This window comes from Ranitomeya imitator, chromosome 4 (assembly GCF_032444005.1).
Source record: "Ranitomeya imitator isolate aRanImi1 chromosome 4, aRanImi1.pri, whole genome shotgun sequence".
Taxonomy (NCBI): domain Eukaryota; kingdom Metazoa; phylum Chordata; class Amphibia; order Anura; family Dendrobatidae; genus Ranitomeya; species Ranitomeya imitator.
Genome location: NC_091285.1, coordinates 619,691,841 through 619,715,461, shown reverse-complemented (window position 1 = coordinate 619,715,461; position 23,621 = coordinate 619,691,841). Strand labels below are relative to the sequence as shown.

The 23,621-nt window shown below is 46.3% G+C and overlaps 1 protein-coding gene across 2 annotated transcripts in view; it reads left to right on the top strand.

Moving 5' to 3' along the window:
- The window catches only part of GPAT2 (glycerol-3-phosphate acyltransferase 2, mitochondrial), a 217,069-nt gene that overhangs the window by 170,756 nt on the left and 22,692 nt on the right, over positions 1 to 23,621 (top strand). For both annotated transcript variants that reach the window (XM_069766604.1, XM_069766603.1), the window contains exons 14-15: positions 8,998 to 9,068; positions 18,582 to 18,843. In XM_069766604.1, coding sequence (XP_069622705.1) covers positions 8,998 to 9,068; positions 18,582 to 18,843 — 333 coding nt within the window. The remainder of the gene's footprint in view (positions 1 to 8,997; positions 9,069 to 18,581; positions 18,844 to 23,621) is intronic.

Here is a 23,621-nt window from a genome sequence, read left to right as displayed (position 1 = left end):
TTGAGGAGGCTAATTTGCATATTCCAGGTGCCTTCTGGGAAAAGCGAAGTCTCCCTAAGCTAGAAGATCGTTGGGTACAGCCGGGACCAGCTGCTTGGAAAGCATCGCCAAACCAGGGATTCAAGCTTGAGGAGGCTCATTTGCATATTCCAGGTGCCTTCTGGGAAAAGCGAAGTCTCCCTAAGCTAGAAGATCGTTGGCTACAGCCGGGACCAGCTGCTTGGAAAGCATCGCCAAACCAGGGATTCAAGCTTGAGGAGGCTAATTTGCATATTCCAGGTGCCTTCTGGGAAAAGCGAAGTCTCCCTAAGCTAGAAGATCGTTGGGTACAGCTGGGACCAGCTGCTTGGAAAGCATCGCCAAACCAGGGATTCAAGCTTGAGGAGGCTAATTTGCATATTCCAGGTGCCTTCTGGGAAAAGCGAAGTCTCCCTAAGCTAGAAGATCGTTGGGTACAGCCGGGACCAGCTGCTTGGAAAGCATCGCCAAACCAGGGATTCAAGCTTGAGGAGGCTAATTTGCATATTCCAGGTGCCTTCTGGGAAAAGCGAAGTCTCCCTAAGCTAGAAGATCGTTGGCTACAGCCGGGACCAGCTGCTTGGAAAGCATCGCCAAACCGCGCGCCGTAAGGATATTGCCTGTAGGATATTATTGCAAGAGAGCTTGGCTGAGTAGATTACACAAGAAGGAAAACACACAGCAAGTCAGCAGGATGTAGGAGCAACATGGCAGATGTGACAACCTACATGGTGAGCTGCAGCATGTGCTACATGTTCACAGACCGACCAGAAGAAGAATCAAATTTCACCTGTCAGAAGTGTAGACTAGTGGCCCTTTTAGAAGAAAAGGTGCGGGGTCTGGAAGAAAGAATAGCAACTTTGAAACTCATCAAAGAGAATGAAGACTTTCTAGACAGAACAGAAGCATCTCTACTGGTCACAGAAGGTGAAAAAAGTGTCAGAGAACCTCCAAAAGCAGATGAGTGGAAGCATGTGACCAAAAGAAGCAAGAAGACCATGGAGAAATCACCAACCACACAACTGAAGAACCGATATCAAATCTTTGTAGAGGATGAAGATGGCACACCTAAGGATGAAGCAATACCAGCAAGCAAAAAAGAAAAGGGCACACAGCAACAAGTGACAGCAAAAAGTACAGCCAAGAAGCAACGAAGAGTGGTGGTGGTGGGAGACTCACTACTGAGAGGCACAGAAGCAGCCATCTGCAGACCGGACATAACTGCAAGAGAAGTATGCTGCCTTCCAGGTGCGATGATCAAGGATGTGACCGATAGGATACCAAAGCTCTTCAGCTCCAAGGACGTCCACCCATTTCTTCTGATACATGTTGGCACCAATGACACGGCAAGGTAAGACCTACCGACAATCTGCAAAGACTTTAAAGAGTTGGGGAAGAAAGTAAAGGAACTGGATGCACAGGTAGTTTTTTCTTCTATCCTTCCAGTAGACGGGCATGGCACCAGGAGGTGGAACAGGATCCTTGATGCAAACAACTGGCTAAGACGATGGTGCAGACAACAAGGATTTGGATTCCTGGACCACGGTGTGAATTACTGGTACGATGGACTCCTCGCCAGAGATGGACTACACCTCAACAAACCTGGGAAACACACATTCGCCAGAAGACTCGCTACACTCATCAGGAGGGCGTTAAACTAGAAGAAGAGGGGACGGGAAGAAAAACATTAGACTTGAACAAAGAAGACCCAGGAAAACATACTCAGATGGGAGGTAAGAACATTTCTAAAGCAATCCACAGCGAGGAGATTGGAACAAAACAAAATCCTCTAAACTGCATGCTCGCAAACGCCAGAAGCCTGACAAACAAGATGGAAGAACTAGAAGCAGAAATATCTACAGGTAACTTTGACATAGTGGGAATAACCGAGACATGGTTAGATGAAAGCTATGACTGGGCAGTTAACTTACAGGGTTACAGTCTGTTTAGAAAGGATCGTAAAAATCGGAGAGGAGGAGGGGTTTGTCTCTATGTAAAGTCTTGTCTAAAGTCCACTTTAAGGGAGGATATTAGCGAAGGAAATGAGGATGTCGAGTCCATATGGGTCGAAATTCATGGAGGGAAAAATGGTAACAAAATTCTCATTGGGGTCTGTTACAAACCCCCAAATATAACAGAAACCATGGAAAGTCTACTTCTAAAGCAGATAGATGAAGACCCATAATGAGGTCCTGGTTATGGAGGACTTTAACTACCCGGATATTAACTGGGAAACAGAAACCTGTGAAACCCATAAAGGCAACAGGTTTCTGCTAATAACCAAGAAAAATTATCTTTCACAATTGGTGCAGAATCCAACCAGAGGAGCAGCACTTTTAGACCTAATACTATCTAATAGACCTGACAGAATAACAAATCTGCAGGTGGTTGGGCATCTAGGAAATAGCGACCACAATATTGTACAGTTTCACCTGTCTTTCACTAGGGGGACTTGTCAGGGAGTCACAAAAACACTGAACTTTAGGAAGGCAAAGTTTGACCAGCTTAGAGATGCCCTTAATCTGGTAGACTGGGACAATATCCTCAGAAATAAGAATACAGATAAATGGGAAATGTTTAAGAACATCCTAAATAGGCAGTGTAAGCGGTTTATACCTTGTGGGAATAAAAGGACTAGAAATAGGAAAAACCCAATGTGGCTAAACAAAGAAGTAAGACAGGCAATTAACAGTAAAAAGAAAGCATTTGCACTACTAAAGCAGGATGGCACCATTGAAGCTCTAAAAAACTATAGGGAGAAAAATACTTTATCTAAAAAACTAATTAAAGCTGCCAAAAAGGAAACAGAGAAGCACATTGCAAAGGAGAGTAAAACTAATCCCAAACTGTTCTTCAACTATATCAATAGTAAAAGAATAAAAACTGAAAATGTAAGCCCCTTAAAAAATAGTGAGGAAAGAATGGTTGTAGATGACGAGGAAAAAGCTAACATATTAAACACCTTCTTCTCCACGGTATTCACGGTGGAAAATGAAATGCTAGGTGAAATCCCAAGAAACAATGAAAACCCTATATTAAGGGTCACCAATCTAACCCAAGAAGAGGTGCGAGATCGGCTAAATAAGATTAAAATAGATAAATCTCCGGGTCCGGATGGCATACACCCACGAGTACTAAGGGAACTAAGTAATGTAATAGATAAACCATTATTTCTTATTTTTAGGGACTCTATAGCGACAGGATCTGTTCCGCAGGACTGGCGCATAGCAAATGTGGTGCCAATATTCAAAAAGGGCTCTAAAAGTGAACCTGGAAATTATAGGCCAGTAAGTCTAACCTCTATTGTTGGTAAAATATTTGAAGGGTTTCTGAGGGATGTTATTCTGGATTATCTCAATGAGAATAACTGTTTAACTCCATATCAGCATGGGTTTATGAGAAATCGCTCCTGTCACCAATCTAATCAGTTTTTATGAAGAGGTAAGCTATAGGCTGGACCACGGTGAGTCATTGGACGTGGTATATCTCGATTTTTCCAAAGCGTTTGATACCGTGCCGCACAAGAGGTTGGTACACAAAATGAGAATGCTTGGTCTGGGGGAAAATGTGTGTAAATGGGTTAGTAACTGGCTTAGTGATAGAAAGCAAAGGGTGGTTATAAATGGTATAGTCTCTAACTGGGTCGCTGTGACCAGTGGGGTACCGCAGGGGTCAGTATTGGGACCTGTTCTCTTCAACATATTCATTAATGATCTGGTAGAAGGTTTACACAGTAAAATATCGATATTTGCAGATGATACAAAACTATGTAAAGCAGTTAATACAAGAGAAGATAGTATTCTGCTACAGATGGATCTGGATAAGTTGGAAACTTGGGCTGAAAGGTGGCAGATGAGGTTTAACAATGATAAATGTAAGGTTATACACATGGGAAGAGGGAATCAATATCACCATTACACACTGAACGGGAAACCACTGGGTAAATCTGACAGGGAGAAGGACTTGGGGATCCTAGTTAATGATAAACTTACCTGGAGCAGCCAGTGCCAGGCAGCAGCTGCCAAGGCAAACAGGATCATGGGGTGCATTAAAAGAGGTCTGGATACACATGATGAGAGCATTATACTGCCTCTGTACAAATCCCTAGTTAGACCGCACATGGAGTACTGTGTCCAGTTTTGGGCACCGGTGCTCATGAAGGATATAATGGAACTAGAGAGAGTACAAAGGAGGGCAACAAAATTAATAAAGGGGATGGGAGAACTACAATACCCAGATAGATTAGCGAAATTAGGATTATTTAGTCTAGAAAAAAGACGACTGAGGGGCGATCTAATAACCATGTATAAGTATATAAGGGGACAATACAAATATCTCGCTGAGGATCTGTTTATACCAAGGAAGGTGACGGGCACAAGGGGGCATTCTTTGCGTCTGGAGGAGAGAAGGTTTTTCCACCAACATAGAAGAGGATTCTTTACTGTTAGGGCAGTGAGAATCTGGAATTGCTTGCCTGAGGAGGTGGTGATGGCGAACTCAGTCGAGGGGTTCAAGAGAGGCCTGGATGTCTTCCTGGAGCAGAACAATATTGTATCGTACAATTATTAGGTTCTGTAGAAGGACGTAGATCTGGGGATTTATTATGATGGAATATAGGCTGAACTGGATGGACAAATGTCTTTTTTCGGCCTTACTAACTATGTTACTATGTTACTGGATCGCTCCTGCATCGTTCTGCTGTTGCCGGTGTTTGACGTCTCTACAGCGACCTAAACAGGGACGCTGCAGCGATCGGATCGTTGTCTATATCGCTGCAGCGTCGCTTAATGTGACGGTACCTTTAGTTTATTATTTTCAATAGTACTAATCTAATTCCAATTTCCTATAGTCAATGTTTACACACTATAGCGTTTCAGAGTGCGGCTTTAATTTATTTGCGATGGTGAGACAGACGATTGTCACTTTTTTTTCTCTTACAAAGCAGCTTGAAAATAACAACAATCATAGAGCAACATACTGACCATGAAAAAGCTTTAGTGGTCGTTATTTTCCTTCTAACTTCACCACATTAGTCATGTTAAAATGCATAAAAGTCCATGAAAGCCTCTAGTAGTTATTTACTACTGCATAATAGAAAGACCCTGGTGATTTTGAGAGTATTCAGCTGTAATGTTCAGTGATGCCAGCGTGAGGTACGAGCAAGGCCTGCGACATGTCTGAGTCATTGAGAGCTCCTCCGCATGTTGTTGTTACCTGGCTGTGCAGGAAGGACACGGAAGGCAATGAAATATTGCTGTCTGCCCCAGGTACTGTCTGTTAACACAGAAAATGCAGCACTGTCCTATGCTTTACCTCCTCAACTATGAACCCATCATTGTATACTGATGGCACGTGACCTCCTACTACGCACATAACCTCATACTACGCCCATGACCTAATACTAGGCACATGACCTCATGCTAGACACATGACCTCATACTACACACATGACCTCATACTACACACATGACCTCATACTACACACATGACCTCATACTACGCCCATGACCTCATACTACACACATGACCTCATACTGCGCACATGACCTCATACTGCGCACATGACCTCATACTGCGCACATGACCTCATACTGCGCACATGACCTCATACTGCGCACATGACCTCATACTGCGCACATGACCTCATACTGCGCCCATGACCTCATACTAGGCACATGACCTCATACTGCGCACATAACCTCATACTACGCCCATGACCTCATACTACGCCCATGACCTCATACTACGCCCATGACCTCATACTACGCCCATGACCTCATACTGCGACCATGACCCCATACTAGGCACATGACCTCATACTGCGCACATGAGCTCATACTACGCCTATGACCTCATACTACGCCCATATCCTCATACTGCGCCCATGACCCCATACTAGGCACATGACCTCATACAGCGCACATGACTTCATACTACGCACATGACCTCATACTACGCCCATGACCTCATACTACACACATGACCTCATACTACGCCCATGACCTCATACTGCGCCCATGACCTCATACTACGCCCATGACCTCATACTACGCACATGACCTCATACTGCGCACATGAGCTCATACTACGCCTATGACCTCATACTATGCCCATGACCTCATACTGCGCACATGACCTCATACTACGCACATGACCTCATACTACGCACATGACCTCATACTGCGCACATGAGCTCATACTACGCCCATGACCTCATACTACGCCCATGACCTCATACTGCGCACATGACCTCATACTGCGCACATGACCTCATACTACTCATACTACACACATGACCTCATACTGCGCACATGACCTCATACTACGCACATGACCTCATACTACGCACATGACCTCATACTGCGCACATGAGCTCATACTACGCCCATGACCTCATACTACGCCCATGACCTCATACTGCGCACATGACCTCATACTGCGCACATGACCTCATACTGCGCACATGACCTCATACTACTCATACTACACACATGACCTCATACTGCGCACATGACCTCATACTACTCATACTACACACATGACCTCATACTGCGCACATGACCTCATACTGCGCACATGACCTCATACTACTCATACTACTCCCATGACCTCATACTGCGCACATGACGTCATACTACTCATACTAGTCCCATGACCTCATACTGTTCACATGACCTCATACTGTTCACATGACCTCATACTGTTCACATGACCTCATACTGTTCACATGCCAGACTTACTAATGTAATCCCAACACATAACTCCCCTCATAGTCTGAATGAAGTTTACTCCAAACCTATGATGACATGTTGCCAGATCCTCCACATGACGGACACCACTAGTGCCTATTGAACTCCATTGACTTACATCAGTTTGCTGGGAAAAATAGTGGTGCAGTTAGATGTGTATGATGGTGTGGGGACAACCTCCACCCCATTGTGTTTATGGGCGTAGCCTTACTCTGACACACTTTTATATTGATGCACAGATATTTTGGTTCCGATCTTTTTCCCAACCACGGTGTTTTGTCCTCCTGTCTTCTGTTCTGTTTTTAATAACTAGCTCAGCTAATATTAATGTTAAGGGGAATAGCATGAAATGCCAGCAGTGGGTGTCACGTAGGACTCATCAGGGTACAGGGGCTTTTTTGGCAGAGAGAATAGAATAACCCATTGCTCTTTCTCGACCATCGGTGGAGAAGACATTTTCCAATGTTACAAAGTACAATACACTATAAAGAAACAAGTATTGGGATAGCTACACATTACACCCACAGGAGTTTGTGACACCCCACTTTAAATCCAGAGGTATTCATATGGAGTTGGTCTTGTATCTACTTCCACTCTTTTAGGGAATCTACTAGGTTTTGGAGGTGTTTGTGGGGATTTTTGCCTGTTCATCCAAAAGAGCATTTGTGAGGTCAGACTTTGAAGTTGGAGAAAGTATGCAGGAATGAAGTATTAAGATTTCTCTTCACTGGAACCAAGGGGCCAAGGCCAAGCCCTGAAAAATAACCCCATGATATCTCTCCTCCACCATGCTTTACAGCTGGCATGATGCATTTAGTTTGGTAATGTTCTCCTGGCGTTCACCAACCCCAGACTCGTCCACCAGATGCCAGATGGAGAAGTGTGGTGAGCCAGTGCTCAAAACACGTTCCATTGCTAGTGAGTTCTGCGGCGGCTTTACACCACTCCATCCAATTTTGGGTTTTGTGCTTGGTGATATAAGTCTGGCTTGCATCTGGACACCCAGGGGAGATATGAATAGTGATGAGCGAACGTGCTCGGGTAAGGGGTTATCCAAGCATGGTCGAGTGTCTTCGGCATGCTGGCCATAATTTCAGGTGATCCCCAGTCAGCATCTTGTCCCTATGTAATGGTGAGTCCGTGCGTTGTTCTTCTCATGGACTCCGCGCTTCGCTCTGTTACCACTCAGGTTGATTTTGGGGTCTTCACAACTCTTTTATTATGCGCTGACAGGAGATAGATGATGGAGTGATGGCATTAAGCTCCTTTTAATTTCAGAGCTGCAGCCTCTCGCCCCCCATCATTCGCACCTCCCTACATCATGTCGTAGGCGAGCTGCAGATGGGTTTATTCTCATTTCTTTCCTCTTCATTAATGTAAATTGCTCTATCTCCCTCAATCCTTTTGTCTGGGAGCCTTTTGAACACTTTGATATGTTGGTGATTTGCGCGTACAGCTGAAGTGATCCTTTATCAGATGACAGCGGCTCAGAACAATAAAGAGGGGGCTGCAGCAATATCGCAAAGAATGGCGCGTTTCTCCAGCAAATAGGTGACCTTGTGCCAATGATACAACCTATGCCGCTTATTAAAACAGAGGATCGTGTCTGGGCTTTTGTGACATACTAGTGAACCCATAGTAATGATCTAAAGATCTTTATGAAGCCACATCCGTGGATGTGTCCGTTCTGCTTTCGTTCATCACCTTAGGTCGGGCAGTAGTTTATTTTTTGTTATGCCTGTTCCGTCTGTCTACTGTTTTATCATGGCACAGCATAAACCTTCATCAATCACACAACTGATGTCCCAACAACCGACCTCCCGTAGCCAGGAATGACTTAACCCTTTTAATGAATCCTTGGTACTTTTTCACCCCGTGTTATCCAGGAGAACTTCTGCACTAAAGTCTTATTAGGAGATCTGGATGTCTCTGGATCAGGTTCTAGCGCGGCCTCACACATGAATATGTCATAGTCCTATGGGCCGTACTGGCGAAAAAGGAAGGTTGCAATCTCGTGGCGTCTGTAGGAAGCTATAGGAGACTTTAATGGATCTTCCTTGTTTTTCCTTACACCGGTGTTAATATCTCTCCCTTATAGTAGGAGAGTGACAGGCTGGTATTGTGTATGCGGCTTGCTGAATAATCACTGCTTACATCTGTGATCACAACTATGAAACAATGGAAGCCCGTGCCGCACGCGCCATTTAACCCTCCGCTTTCTGTCTTCCAGCTGCCGTGTCTTGTACAGCCATCATGTCTTCGCACATCATTTCAGCGCTTCTGCTCCATAAATACAGAGCTGTGAGTAGTCCCGTAGGAGTTGTGAGTTGTGGCTCCCATGGGAATTTTGGACAGGACTCGTGCCAGCAGTTAGGAGACTTGTAATTATTAACTGGATTTATGTAATTGTTCTATAAAAAAAAGCAATTATAGAACACAACTGTTGTACAAAGCTGTAAAAGTGTCAGCTTTTTGGGGGGGTTTATAGACTTTAGAAAAATGGTTCACGCTGCCTTGGTACAGCAACTGATCTGATCCTCCATGGCAGTGAGACCAGGGCAGTCTTCACGTCTGCTGTCTGCCTCCTCAGCCTGGCCTCCTGGGTGCCTGCCTCCTCGGCCTGGCCTCCTGGGTGCCTGCCTCCTGGGCATGGCCTCCTGGGTGCCTGCCTCCTCGGCCTGGCCTCCTGGGTGCCTGCCTCCTCGGCCTGGCCTCCTGGGTGCCTGCCTCCTCGGCCTGGCCTCCTGGGTGCCTGCCTCCTCGGCCTGGCCTCCTGGGTGCCTGCCTCCTCGGCCTGGCCTCCTGGGTGCCTGCCTCCTCGGCCTGGCCTCCTGGGTGCCTGCCTCCTCGGCCTGGCCTCCTGGGTGCCTGCCTCCTCGGCCTGGCCTCCTGGGTGCCTGCCTCCACGGCCTGGCCTCCTGGGTGCCTGCCTCCCGGGCCTGGCCTCCTGGGTGCCTGCCTCCTCGGCCTGGCCTCCTGGGTGCATGCCTCCTCGGCCTGGCCTCCTGGGTGCATGCCTCCTCGGCCTGGCCTCCTGGGTGCATGCCTCCTCGGCCTGGCCTCCTGGGTGCCTGCCTCCTCGGCCTGACATCCCGGGCGCCTCTGACCTTTACCGGGCACTGTTATGTCATGACATCTCATGAGGCCTAGTACAAGAAGCGCCAAGGATGCCAGGTTGAGGATGCAGACAGCAGAAGTCAGCCATGGTTCAATCTGCCAAGGAGGACCAGCATAGATGCCGGACAAGGGCACAAATCTTTTTGCTCTGTTTTTTTTGTTTTGTTTTGTTTCTGAAGTACACTTGAGAAAAGTTTTTAAAGTGATGGACATTCTGTAAAGCCTTCAAACTAGCAGTAATAGGCAGGGCTGTCGAGTCGGAGCCCTTTTTGGTGGAGTCGGTGTCATGGAAATTGAGGAGGCGGAGGTTTAGCTTACAGACTAAACAGCTCTGGTAACAGAATGTAATCAGATGTCAGCCTTGGAGGAGGAATGTAAAGAAAAAAAGACACATATTAAAGTGGTCGTCCACTACTCCATACAATCCTTCTTAATCACTAGGTTACATCCAAGTAAAATAATACCACCTGTACTGGCCTCCGATGACCGCATTGTTCCAGCAGTGTCGTCACCGGCTCTCCTGACGCTCACGTGACAATCCGCAGCCACCACACAGCCCCCTCCTTCAGACAAATCAGACATCCACAGGTAGTGAGAGAGCACATGCAGCCCACTTCCTCCAGATATCTGATTTGTCTGAATGAGGGGGCTGTGAGGTGGCCGCGGATTGGCTGCAGGGATCACGTGACGTAATATTGTCATGTGAGCGTCAGGAGAGCCGGTGACGACACCGCTGGAACAATGCTGTCACCGGAGGCCAGTACAGGTGTTATTATTTTACTTGGACGTAACCTAGTGATTGAGAAGGGATTGTCCGACTAGTGGAAGACTCCTTTAAGGATAAAAATGTCATTTAAATAAAATGGAAATAAGTTTTCAGACCTCTGGAACCTCCACACATCCTGACAATGAGGAAGCCACAACTCTGCACTGAAGTGTTTCTAGTCGAAATTTTGTTCCAAGTTGTGTGTTTTAGATTGTTGTTTGTGGCGCCGTCAAGAAGTGGGTGGGGCTTAGCTAAGAAAGGGCGTGGTCAGAACTGGAGAATAAGCCACTCCTGGGTTACTGCGTTCTATAGATCCCAAGGAAGCTCTTCAGGATGCACATACCAATAGGTAGTACTCTACATGTAGTATATGTCGGCTTGTATATTGCAGCCAAGTTCATACAATGTCGTCTTGTGCAATTATATGCAGAATTTACCTGTACAATAGCATATAGTATACAAAAGCTACACCCAGCATATTTGTTAATACCTATGTACACGCCATGCCATGTATGTCGGTGACACGGCTACGAGTGTACAATGATTGCACGCACCATGGAGATCTGATGCTGGGGGAGCACACAGAATATCTGAGCATAATGCACAGTTATAACGGGCACATTGTGTGCATGTTACTCAAACAATACAAAGTAATAATCACTGCACTGATTGGCAGCTTTCTGCCTATGCACAGTGTACACAGAAAGCTGCCAATCAGCGATGTGGGCGGGGTTGTACAGAGCTCAGCATTCAGAGAACTGCTAGATCTGCAGCAGATAAACTGTTATATTTACAAACTGCAAGCAGCCCAGAAAGTGGCACATCGATGGAATCGGGGTCTTTGCTTCTACATTAAGCTTTACTTAAATGGGGTAGCAAAAACCTGGTAAGAGATTCCCTTTTAATTGTTTCATATGCACGTTGTAATCACTTACCAAGTATTTTTGCCAGCAGCCAAAAAGCCTGGAATAAATCATTTACATAAAACATTAAAACTCTATTTCTGCAGAACTAGACAGCAGCTATGAGTCATACAGATAAGACTATTTTTACCACTCTATTACCTATATGACCATAGTAATAGCTTGAAAGTGTCCAGTGGGTGACATTTCCTTTTAGGCTATGTGCACACAGTGCGTATTTGAATAATTTTCGCTGCATTTTTTCCTTGCGGAAATGGGCCAAAAACGCTATGGAATCCTTATGCAAGCTAATTCAATGACGATGCTGAAGTGTTGTGCACATGATCAGTAAACTTGCTTAAGTATTTGCAGTGAGTCTTTTTCTGAATCATGTCCATTCTTTTTGCATTTCTGCAGCTTTTATGCACCCACTGACTTCAATTGAGTCAGTCAAATCTGCAGCAAAATACCGGTATAAAAATGTTTGCGGATTTGCTGAGTTTTTTTGCGTTTTACTGGCTTCCTATGGTGTTTCCCACGCTGTCATCTGTGTGACGGCGTGGGAAACATTGGTGTGGTAGTTCTTATCGGTGGTAACTCTACCTCTGATAAGACCGTCGGTTAGAGCGCTGCAGGATCATGCTGTCAGATGTCAGCGTGACATCGCAGCTGTGACTGTCGCCCGTGGTAATGTTACCGCCGGTACGGTCACCGCCGGTACTGTCACCGCCGGTACTGTCGTTCAGAGCGCTGCAGGATCATGCTGTCAGATGTCAGTGTGATCTTGCAGCTGTAACGCTACCACAGACTGTCGGTCAGAGTGCTGCGGGGTCATGCTGTCAGATGTCAACGTGACCCTGCAGGCGTGGGCTGATGAGACTACTGCTCCCATCGGGCTACGTCTGCTGTCACTGATAACAGTGATAGCAGGTGCCACTGATGGGAGATGTAGTCTCATCTGCCGGCGCCAGTGCTCACAGTAAAAAAAGAAAATAAAATTACATACATATTCAGATAAAAGTAACAAAAAATTATACTCCCCTAACACCAAACCCCTGGTGCCCTCGTCTCCTAGAAATAATGTAAATTAATAAACCAACATATACTCACCTGTCCGCCGAAGTCCACGTAATCCAGAGTGTCCCACTGCGAACTCACGTGTAGAACAGTCACATCGGGAGGTGGAGGTAATTGCTCCTGCTGTGTATCACTGAGCTGCCGTGAAAGAGTTCGCCGGAGTTCATCAGCTCCGATGCTCTTTCTTACGGCACCGCTGCTTGAGAACTTTCCCACGGAGCAGTGGTGCCATAAGGGAGATCACCGGAGCTGATGAACTCCGGTGAACTCACTCATGGCATCTCAGGGATACACTGCAGGAGCGATTACCTCCTGTCAGCGTATCACTGTCTGTCTTTGAGTGCAGTCACATCACTGATGTGACTGCTCTCAAAGTGATCAGGATCGTCGTGGGACATTATGGATTATCTTCTTCTTGGACAGGTGAGGAATATTGTGGCTTATTATTTTATTTTTGTTGCAGGAGACGTTGGCATCGGTGGATTAGGCATTTGGTGAGTATGGTTTAATTAAGATTATTAAAGGAGTCTGTCATTTCAAATAAAGGACTTTATTCTGGGTGTCTGTGTTTTATACAATATAACTGTGGGGTTACTAATGATAGGTGTCTTATAGATGCTTCTCCATTACCAATCTGTGGGCTTGATGTCACCTGACAATACAAAGGTAACATCAACCCCACTTGCCACCGCTACAGGGCAAATGGGAAGAGCGAGGATAAGTACCAGATTTGTTGCATCTTATAGATGCGCCTTTTCTGGTGCAGCTGAGAGCTGATGTTTTTAGTCTGCGATGGGCCAATATCCATGGCCCCTTCCTAGTCTATTAATATCAGACCGCAGCTGTCTGCCCAGCCTTTGCTGGTTAGATTTTATATGGGAACCCTATGTCAATTTTTTTTCTGGAGTCCCCCTGTAAGCTAGCCAGTAAAGTCTAAGCAAACTGCTGCAAGCTGATATTAATAGCCTGGGAACCTTTTATGGCTATTGGCTCCTTCCCAGAATATTAATAGCCCTCAGCCATCAGCTTTCTCTCCGCTGGTTACTAAAATGATGCTGGAGCCCACGCAATTTTTTTTCTTCATTTTTTCTTTAAAACTAACAGTTGCTGTCTGGTTACAGCCTATGTACGTTCATTCTGTTAACGCTCCTACTTAGGCTGGTGACTGTGTGTGTTTGTGTTTACTTATCGCCTTAGTAATGAGGGTGTCTGGCTGACACATTTTGATTACTAAGCCTAGAGCTAGGTGTCAATGACAGCTGCTGACACCAAGCCCTAATCCCATTATCCTGATGCTACTGCATCAGCATGAAAAAGGTGGTGATGAACCAAAAAATTACATCCCAAAACTTTTTTAAAAAAATATTTAGCTCAAAAAATCATTCATCGCTGTACAAAAACGCACCAAAAGCGTGTGTTTTTTCCCACAGCGTTTTTTCTTGCCAAAAGATGCAGAAACCTTGCAGAAATGTCTGCAAGCAAATACTCAATGTGCGCACATAGCCTAAGGGAAAAAAGCCCAAATCTACAGCGCCTTGTGTGAAAAAGTGATTGCTCCACATCCTTAAAACATAAATTTAACTGTGGTTTATCACATCTTTAAGAAGCTGAGTTCAAATTCCCTAGTCACACCCAGGCCTGATTACTGCCACACCTGTTCTCAATCAGGAAATCACTTAAATAGGACCTTCCTGCAAAGTGAAGTAGACTGAAAGTGTTGTGAATTCTGTTATCGAACTCCCTCCTGTGGTCATGAATGGTACTTCGGCGAGTTCTGTGCATGGACTCCCTCTGGTGGCTGTGAGTGGAGCTGCTGCTTCTGAGGTTCCTTCCACAGGTGACGTAGTTTATTCTTTGGCTGGCTGCTCTATTTAACGCCACTTAGATCGTTACTCCATGCCAGCTGTCAATGTCCTTGTACTGGTTCAGTTCGCTCTTGGATCTTTCTGGTGACCTGTCTACTCCAGCAGAAGCTAAGTCCCTGCTAGTTAATTATTTGTTCATTGTTTCCTTGTCCAGCTAGCTATCGTGATTTTGCCTTGCTAGCTGGAAGCTCTGGGATGCAGAGTGGCACCTCCGCACCGTGAGTCGGTTCGGAGGTCTTTTTGCACACTCTGAGTGGTTTTTTTGTAGTTTTTTTGTGCTGACCGCAAAGATACCTTTCCTATCCTCTGTCTGTTTAGTAAGTCTGGCCTCCCTTTGCTGAGACCTGTTTCATTTCTGTGTTTGTGACTTTCATCTTAACTCACAGTCAATATATGTGGGGGGCTGCCTTTTCCTTTGGGGAATTTCTCTGAGGCGAGGTAGGCTTTATTTTCTATCTCTAGGGCTAGTTAGCTCTTAAGGTACCTTCACACATAACGATATCGTTAACGATATCGTTGCTTTTTGTGACGTAGCAACGATATCGTTAAGGAAATCGTTATGTGTGACAGCGACCAACGATCAGGCCCCTGCTGGGAGATCGTTGGTCGCTGAACAAAGTCCAGAACTTTATTTTGTCGCTGGATCTCCCGTGGACATCGCTGGATCGGCGTGTGTGACACCGATCCAGCGATGTCTTCACTGGTAACCAGGGTAAACATCGGGTAACTAAGCGCAGGGCCGCGCTTAGTAACCCGATGTTTACCCTGGTTACCAGCGTAAAAGTAAAAAAAAAAAAACACTACATACTTACCTACCGCTGTCTGTCCCCGGCGCTCAGCTTCTCTGCTCTCCTCCTGTACTGGCTGTGAGCGTCGGTCAGCCGGAAAGCAGAGCGGTGACGTCACCGCTCTGCTTTCCGGCCGCTGTGCTCACAGCCAGTGCAGGAGGAGTGCAGAGAAGCTGAGCGCCGGGGACAGACAGCGGTAGGTAAGTATGTAGTGCTTGTTTATTTTTACTTTTACGCTGGTAACCAGGGTAAACATCGGGTTACTAAGCGCGGCCCTGCGCTTAGTTACCCGATGTTTACCCTGGTTACCCGGGGACTTCGGGATCGTTGGTCGCTGGAGAGCGGTCTGTGTGACAGCTCTCCAGCGACCAAACAGCGACGCTGCAGCGATCCGGATCGTTGTCGGTATCGCTGCAGCGTCGCTTAATGTGAAGGGGCCTTTAAGCTGTGAAGAGGCGTCTAGGCAGAGTTAGGTACGCTCCACGGCTATTTCTAGTTGTGTGATAGGATTAGGGGTTGCGGTCAGCAGAGCTCCCACTTCCCAGAGCTTGTCCTGTGTGAGTTTGACCATCAGGTCGTTCCTGGTGCTCCTAACCACCAGGTCCATAACAGAAAGATTCTCAAAAGCTATACATCATGCCATGATCCAAAAAAAAAAAAATCTGGAACAAGTGAGAAACAAAGTCATTGAGATCTATCAGTCTAGAAAAGGTTATAAAGCCATTAAAAAACTTTGAGGCTCCAGCGAACAACAGTGAGAGCCATTATCCACAAATAGCGAAAACATGAAACAGTGGTGAACCTTCCCAGGAGTGGCTGGCCAACCAAAATTACCCCAAGAGCGCAGCCACAACTCATCCAAGAGGTCACAAAAGACCCCACAACAACATACACAGAGCTGCAGGCCTCACTTGCCTCAGTTAAGGTCAAGGTTCATGACTCCACCATAGGAGACTGGGTAAAATTGGCCTGCATGGCAGAGTTGCAAGACAAAAACTACTGCTAAGCAACAAGAACATAAAGGCTCATCTCATTTTTGCCAGAAAACATCTTAATCATCCACAAGACTTATGGTAGAATTCTCTGTTGACTACCGAGAGAAAAGCTGGTCTTTTTGGAAGATGTATGTCCCATTACATCTAGCGTAGAAGTAACAGCATTTCAAAAAAGGAACATCTTACTAACAGATAAATATGGTGGTGGTGGTGGTAGTGTGATCGTCTGGGACTGTTTTGCTGCTTCGAGACCTGGAAGACTTGTTGTGGTAAATGGAACAATGAATTCTGCTGCCTATTAATAAACCCTGAAGGATTTATAGATAATGTCCTTCCATCTGTTCTTGACCTCAAACTGAAGCCCACTTGGATTATGCAGCAGGACAATGATCCAAAACACATCTGAATGGCTTAAGAACAACAAAATTAAGACTTTGGAGTGGCCTAGTCAAAGTCCTGACCTTAATCCGTTTGAGATATTGTGGCATGACCTTAAAGAGGCAACTCATGCTCGGAAACCGTCGAATGTGGCTGAATTACAACAATTCTACAAAGATGAGTGGCCCAAAATTCCTGCAGAGCGTTTTAAATTCTTGATTGCAGTTGTTGCCGCTAAGGATGGCCCAACCGGTTATTAGGTTCAGATTAGGCTCTATATACTGTAGGGGTTGTACTCACTTGGGTGCGACGGGAGGAAAACAGGAGGCATGTTCCTTTAAAGGTTCATGTGAGTTTATTGCTTCATAAACCCAGAAGCAAAAACAAAACGTAAACAGCCTTTAAATCAGGCAAAACAAAGTACAAATGTCCATAGCAGGGCTGTGCTGTGCCAGGCCTGTGGGCACACAGGCTGGAATAATGTTCAGTACTCAGGCTCGGTCTGGAGCCGCACACACAGGCCTTCTCCCTTCCAACACACAAACCCCGTGCCAAACAGCCTCCATTATATAGGCTGTAACCACATCCAGAGGTGAGGTATGTGGATAGCCAGACCCGCCCATCTCTCCTAGCTACCAGCAACCCGGACCCGCCCATCTCTTCTAGCTACCCGCAACCCGGACCCGCACATCTCTCCTAGCTACCCGCAACCCGAACCCGCCCATCTCTCCTAGCTACTCGCAACCCTAACCTGCCCATCTCCTAGCTACCTGCAACCCGAACCCGCCCATCTCTCCTAGCTACCCGCAACCCTGACCCGCCCATCTTTCCTAGCTACCCGCAACCCGAACCCGCTCATCTCTCCTAGCTACCCGCAACCCGGACCCGCCCATCTCTCCTAGCTACCCACAACTCGGACCCGCCCATCTCTCCTAGCTACCCGCAACCCGGACCCGCCCATCTCTCCTAGCTACCCGCATCCCGAACCCGCCCATGTCTCCTAGCTACCCACAACTCGGACCCGCCCATCTCTCCTAGCTACCCGCAACCCGGACCCGCCCATCTCTCCTAGCTACCCACAACTCGGACCCGCCCATCTCTCCTAGCTACCCACAACTCGGACCCGCCCATCTCTCCTAGCTACCCGCAACCCGAACCCGCCCATTTCTCCTAGCTACCCACAACTCGGACCCGCCCATCTCCTAGCTACCCGCAACACGGACCCGCCCATCTCTCCTAGCTACCCGCAACCCGAACCCGCCCATCTCTCCTAGCTACCCACAACTCGGACCCGCCCATCTCTCCTAGCTACCCGCAACCCGGACCTGCCCATCTCCTAGCTACCCGCAACCCGAACCCGCCCATCTCTCCTAGCTACCCGCAACCCGGACCCGCCCATCTCTCCTAGCTAACTGCAACCCGAACCCGCTCTCCTAGCTACCCGCAACCCGGACCCGCCCATCTCTCCTAGCTACCCGCAACCCAAACCCGCCCATCTCTCCTAGCTACCCGCAACCCGGACCCACCCATCTCCTAGCTACCCGCAACCCGAACCCGCCCATTTCTCCTAGCTACCCGCAACCCGGACCCGCCCATCTCTCCTAGCTACCCGAAACCCGGACCCGCCCATCTCTCCTAGCAACCCGGACCCGCCCATCTCTCCTAGCTACCCACAACTCAGACCCAGGTGCCAAAAATGAACCTCTTAATGCTTTCATGCACTAGAGAAAATACTCTTCGTTACATCACACAGACAAGCCATCTGTGACACATGCCTCCCATCGACTCTGCGACCATTGCCACACTACAATACTTACTATATATTTATACGGTGGTCAACAGGATATGTATAACAACTTATCTCATTTGATTGAACTTCTGATATATGAGTTGATTATGTGCATTTTAACCACTCTTTAATTCCAGGGTGTCTTCCTGACAAGACTGCTATCTGAACTCCCCGCGATAACAGAAGATATCCTTCTTCATGGGTTTGATGTTGGATTTTCTGGTCAGCGATGGGATATTCTCCGTCACAGCCTTTCCATCCTCCGTCGCTCTGTTTCCTTGTATTCCACTCCCTCAGATGATGTATATGTGCTTTGCAGAGAGTCACCGGATGGTATAAGAGAGCTATCCCTACAGAGCTCTTCCCTACTGCCAGTCTTCTTGCTTGAAGCTATAGGAGGTACATATATATGTCTGACATTACATTCCCAATAAAACATGCCTGGAGCATCAGTTCTGGAACTTTGCATTGTGCCTTACCTCTGATATTCCTCCTGGAAATGTAATGACTGACTTCCAATGCTGGTATCCAGTGTGAAGGGACTTGCACCATTAATTAAGGCAGTGGTGTCCAGTTGTTAGAAATTCAGTGTGTGAATGTATAGAATCATATAAAGACCAAAGCGTATTTGGAACATCATATAACAATCTTTATTGGAATAAAAACAAGAAAACACATATCTAAAAATAGTACCCACAGGTGGATGAGCCAGAAAAACATAAGTGGCACCACTACTGAGCAGCAAGTCCAGCAAGACCTAATGAACCATAATAGTCTATTGTATTGCTGTATAAGACGGAACTCCTAAAATAGGGATCCCAACAACCTACCACATATGTACAACTGAACTTCACGTTATATAGCCATAATGGCGTGTCAGAGTGGTTATATACAAAAAATACAATAGGTAGCAGGAAAGCACACGTCTGTACTAGCAGCAACCGTAATCTATCTATATAACAGGGTCTTACCGGAGCTCAGGAGATGGTGCCACAGCCCCTACGCGCGTTTTGGCGCTGTGCCTTCGTCAGGGGGAGTGGCATCATACTCCAACCAGGCTCCTTTTAAGCTGCGATCGACCAATGGGGATATCACCTTGTAAGATAGTCAGGAAGTGCGTTATAGACAGATTGCATGCCGGTACATGTAGTGCCGGACCTGTGTATGCCTATAAGGCAGCGCACGCCGTACCTGAGTCCCTAAGGGGGGAGGACACGCCCACACGCCATCAGAGGCGAGTGACGCGCCGGGCACAGGCCACCAACCGCGCGGCCGCATACGGAAGGATACCCGGCCCAGCGACCCGCCCACCCAATGACGCGCGCCGCAGCCAGAAACACCCCCGGCCAGTGCGCAAGCGTACCAGCACACAGAGATGGCACTGAACCGGAATCCCAACTGTAAGCATGCAAGGAAGCGTACAATAGCACACCTAATCATAGCTGGACATTTACATACATCTATTGCGGGACCATACGAAGACAAGGGAGGGGAGTATGAACAATAGCAATTAACATTGATTGCGATAAGTGCATAAAAAATGTGCCGAAATCGACAGTAATTTGAACAGCCATTGAAGCTGGAATAATAACCAAACCTAATCTGAAAATAACCAGATTAAAGGTTAAAACAGTGAAAAGTGCCTGGAAAAAGATCAATAATAAATATGTGAACAATGCAAAAAAGCCCCGAAGGGAAATAGCGCTTAAAGGACCCTCATATATGAATAATATAAATAGGAGTGCATATTAAAAATGTGTTACCAATAAAGCATTACTAGCATATTTTGAGGGGACTCACGACAACAAGTACCAGCTTGTTACCTACACATCATATCAAAACGTATGGTTTTAATTTTTTGTTTTTTAATTGGATACTAATATCTGTTACCCTTTCATGTTCCTAAAGGTACCTTCACACTAAACGACGCTGCAGCGATCCAGACAATGATCCGGATCGCTGCAACGTCGCTGTTTGGTCGCTGGAGAGCTGTCACACAGACAGCTCTCCAGCGACCAACGATGCCGGTAACCAGGGTAAACATCGGGTTACTAAGCGCAGGGCCGCGCTTAGTAACCCGATGTTTACCCTGGTTACCATCCTAAAAGTAAAAAAAACAAACGCTTCATACTTACCTTCCGCTGTCTGTCCCCGGCGCTCTGCTTCTCTGTACTGGCTGTGAGCACAGCGGCCGGAATGCAGAGCAGTGACGTCACCGCTCTGCTTTCCGGCCGCTGTGCTCACAGTGAGTGCAGGAAAGCACAGCGCCGGGGACAGACAGTGGAAGGTAAGTATGAAGCGTTTGTTTTTTTTACTTTTAGGATGGTAACCAGGGTAAACATCGGGTTACTAAGCGCGGCCCTGCGCTTAGTAACCCGATGTTTACCCTGGTTACCAGCGAAGACATCGCTGAATCGGCGTCACACATGCCGATTCAGCGATGTCAGCGGGAGAGCCAGCGACGAAATAAAGTTCTGGCCTTCTAGCCCCGACCAACGACATCACAGCAGGATTCTGATCGCTGCTGCGTGCAAACTGAACGATATCGCTAGCCAGGACGCTGCAACGTCACGGATCGCTAGCGATATCGTTTAGTGTGAAGGTACCTTTAGTAGACTGGTGATTACCAATGGAGGGCTAAATACGTACCTGTTTTGTATCTGGCGGCTTTCTCCTGGTCTCTTTGTCCTGGCTGGCTTGAGTGCTTCGGCATGAAGAGTGAAGAATCTCTGGAATACGGAAGGTCACAATATTAATATACTTGGTGGACCTATAAAAGACAAAGATTACGGACTAAATTAGAGGACTGGGGGGTCTGCAATACCAAGATAGGTTATTACACTTGGGGCTATTTAGTTTGGAAAAACGAAGACTAAGGGGTGATCTCATTTTAATGTATAAATATATGAGGGGACAGTACAAAGACCTTTCTGATGATCTTTTTAATCATAGACCTGAAACAGGGACAAGGGGGCATCCTCTGCGGTTGGAGGAAAAAAGGTTTAAGCATAATAACAGACACGGATTCTTTACTGTAAGAGCAGTGAGACTATGGAACTCTCTGCCGTATGATGTTGTAATGAGTGATTCATTACTTAAATTTAAGAGGGGACTGGATACCTTTCTGGAAAAGTATAATGTTACAGGGTATATACACTAGATTCCTTGATAGGGCGTTGATCCAGGGAACTAGTCTGATTGCCGTATGTGGAGTCGGGAAGGAATTTTTTTCCCCAATGTGGAGCTTACTCTTTGCACATGGGGTTTTTTTGCCTTCCTCTGGATCAACATGTTAGGGCATGTTAGGTTAGGCTATGGGTTGAACTAGATGGACATATAGTCTTCCTTCAACCTTAATAACTATGTAACTATGTAACTATGTAAATGAGTGGGGACACATCTGTGTCTGTCCACTTTTTACATATCTATGTCCGTCTATTCTTTACTCGTTCTTTATTTGTCTTGTAGTTGTTTAGACTGTGTGAAGATAAGGTGTGAGGGTTTTTTTTTTTTCTTTTTTTCTTTTTTTAGTGCACTTTTTTAATCTGCACTATATGATGTGTTAGTAACAAGCTGGTACTTGTTGTCGTGAGTCCCCTCAAAATATGCTAGTAATGCTTTATTGGTAACACATTTTTAATATGCACTTCTATTTATATTATTCATATATGAGGGTCCTTTAAGCGCTATTTCCCTTCGGGGCTTTTTTGCATTGTTCACATATTTATTATTGATCTTTTTCCAGGCACTTTTCACTGTTTTAACCTTTAATCTGGTTATTTTCAGATTAGGTTTGGTTATTATTCCAGCTTCAATGGCTGTTCAAATTACTGTCGATTTCGGCACATTTTTTATGCACTTATCGCAATCAATGTTAATTGCTATTGTTCATACTCCCCTCCCTTTTGTCTTCGTATGGTCCCGCAATAGATGTATGTAAATGTCCAGCTATGATTAGGTGTGCTATTGTACGCTTCCTTGCATGCTTACAGTTGGGATTCCGGTTCAGTGCCATCTCTGTGTGCTGGTACGCTTGCGCACTGATGTGCCGGGGGTGTTTCTGGCTGTGGCGCGCGTCACTGGGTGGGCGGGTCGCTGGGCCGGGTCTCCTTCCGTATGCAGCCGCGCGGTTGGTGGCCTGTGCCCGGCGCGTCACTCGCCTCTGATGGCGTGTGGGCGTGTCCTCCCCCCTTAGGGACTCAGGTACGGCGTGCGCTGCCTTATAGGCATACACAGGTCCGGCACTACATGTACCGGCATGAAATCTGTCTATAACGCACTTCCTGACTATCTTACAAGGTGATATCCCCATTGGTTGATCGCAACTTAAAAGGAGCCTGGTTGGAGTATGATGCCACTCCCCCTGACGAAGGCACAGCGCCGAAACGCGCGTAGGGGCTGTGGCACCATCTCCTGAGCTCCGGTAAGACCCTGTTACATAGATAGATTATGGTTGCTGCTAGTACAGACGTGTGCTTTCCTGCTACCTATTGTATTTTTTGTATATAACCACTCTGACACGCCATTATGGCTATATAACGTGAAGTTCAGTTGTACATATGTGGTAGGTTGTTGGGATCCCTATTTTAGGAGTTCCGTCTTATACAGCAATACAATAGACTATTATGGTTCATTAGGTCTTGCTGGACTTGCTGCTCAGTAGTGGTGCCACTTATGTTTTTCTGGCTCATCCACCTGTGGGTACTATTTTTAGATATGTGTTTTCTTGTTTTCATTCCAATAAAGATTGTTATATGATGTTCCAAATACGCTTTGGTCTTTATATGATTCTATCCAATTTTGCGTAAGAACGGGGGCGTACTATAGATTGGTATGAACGTTGTGGGACAATAAAACTAATTATTATAGAATTATCTTTCTCCAATCGTGGGATTATCGTTTGATTTTCAGTGTGTGAATGTAGCCTAGCTATTCAGTCATGCCTTCTGCATTATGGAGACGCTCTATGCAGCAACATAACGTACCCCATAACCTAAATAGAAAAAATGCTACATAGATAAGATATTGATGATCCATCCCTAGGATAGATCATCAGTATCAGATCAGTGGGGGTCCTTCAGCCAGCAACCCCTTTAAGAATCCATCTGATCGTTCTGTGTGCTGATCCTTTTTGCACCTGACGCCTCCTATTTCTACTCATTGTTTTCCTATGTCTT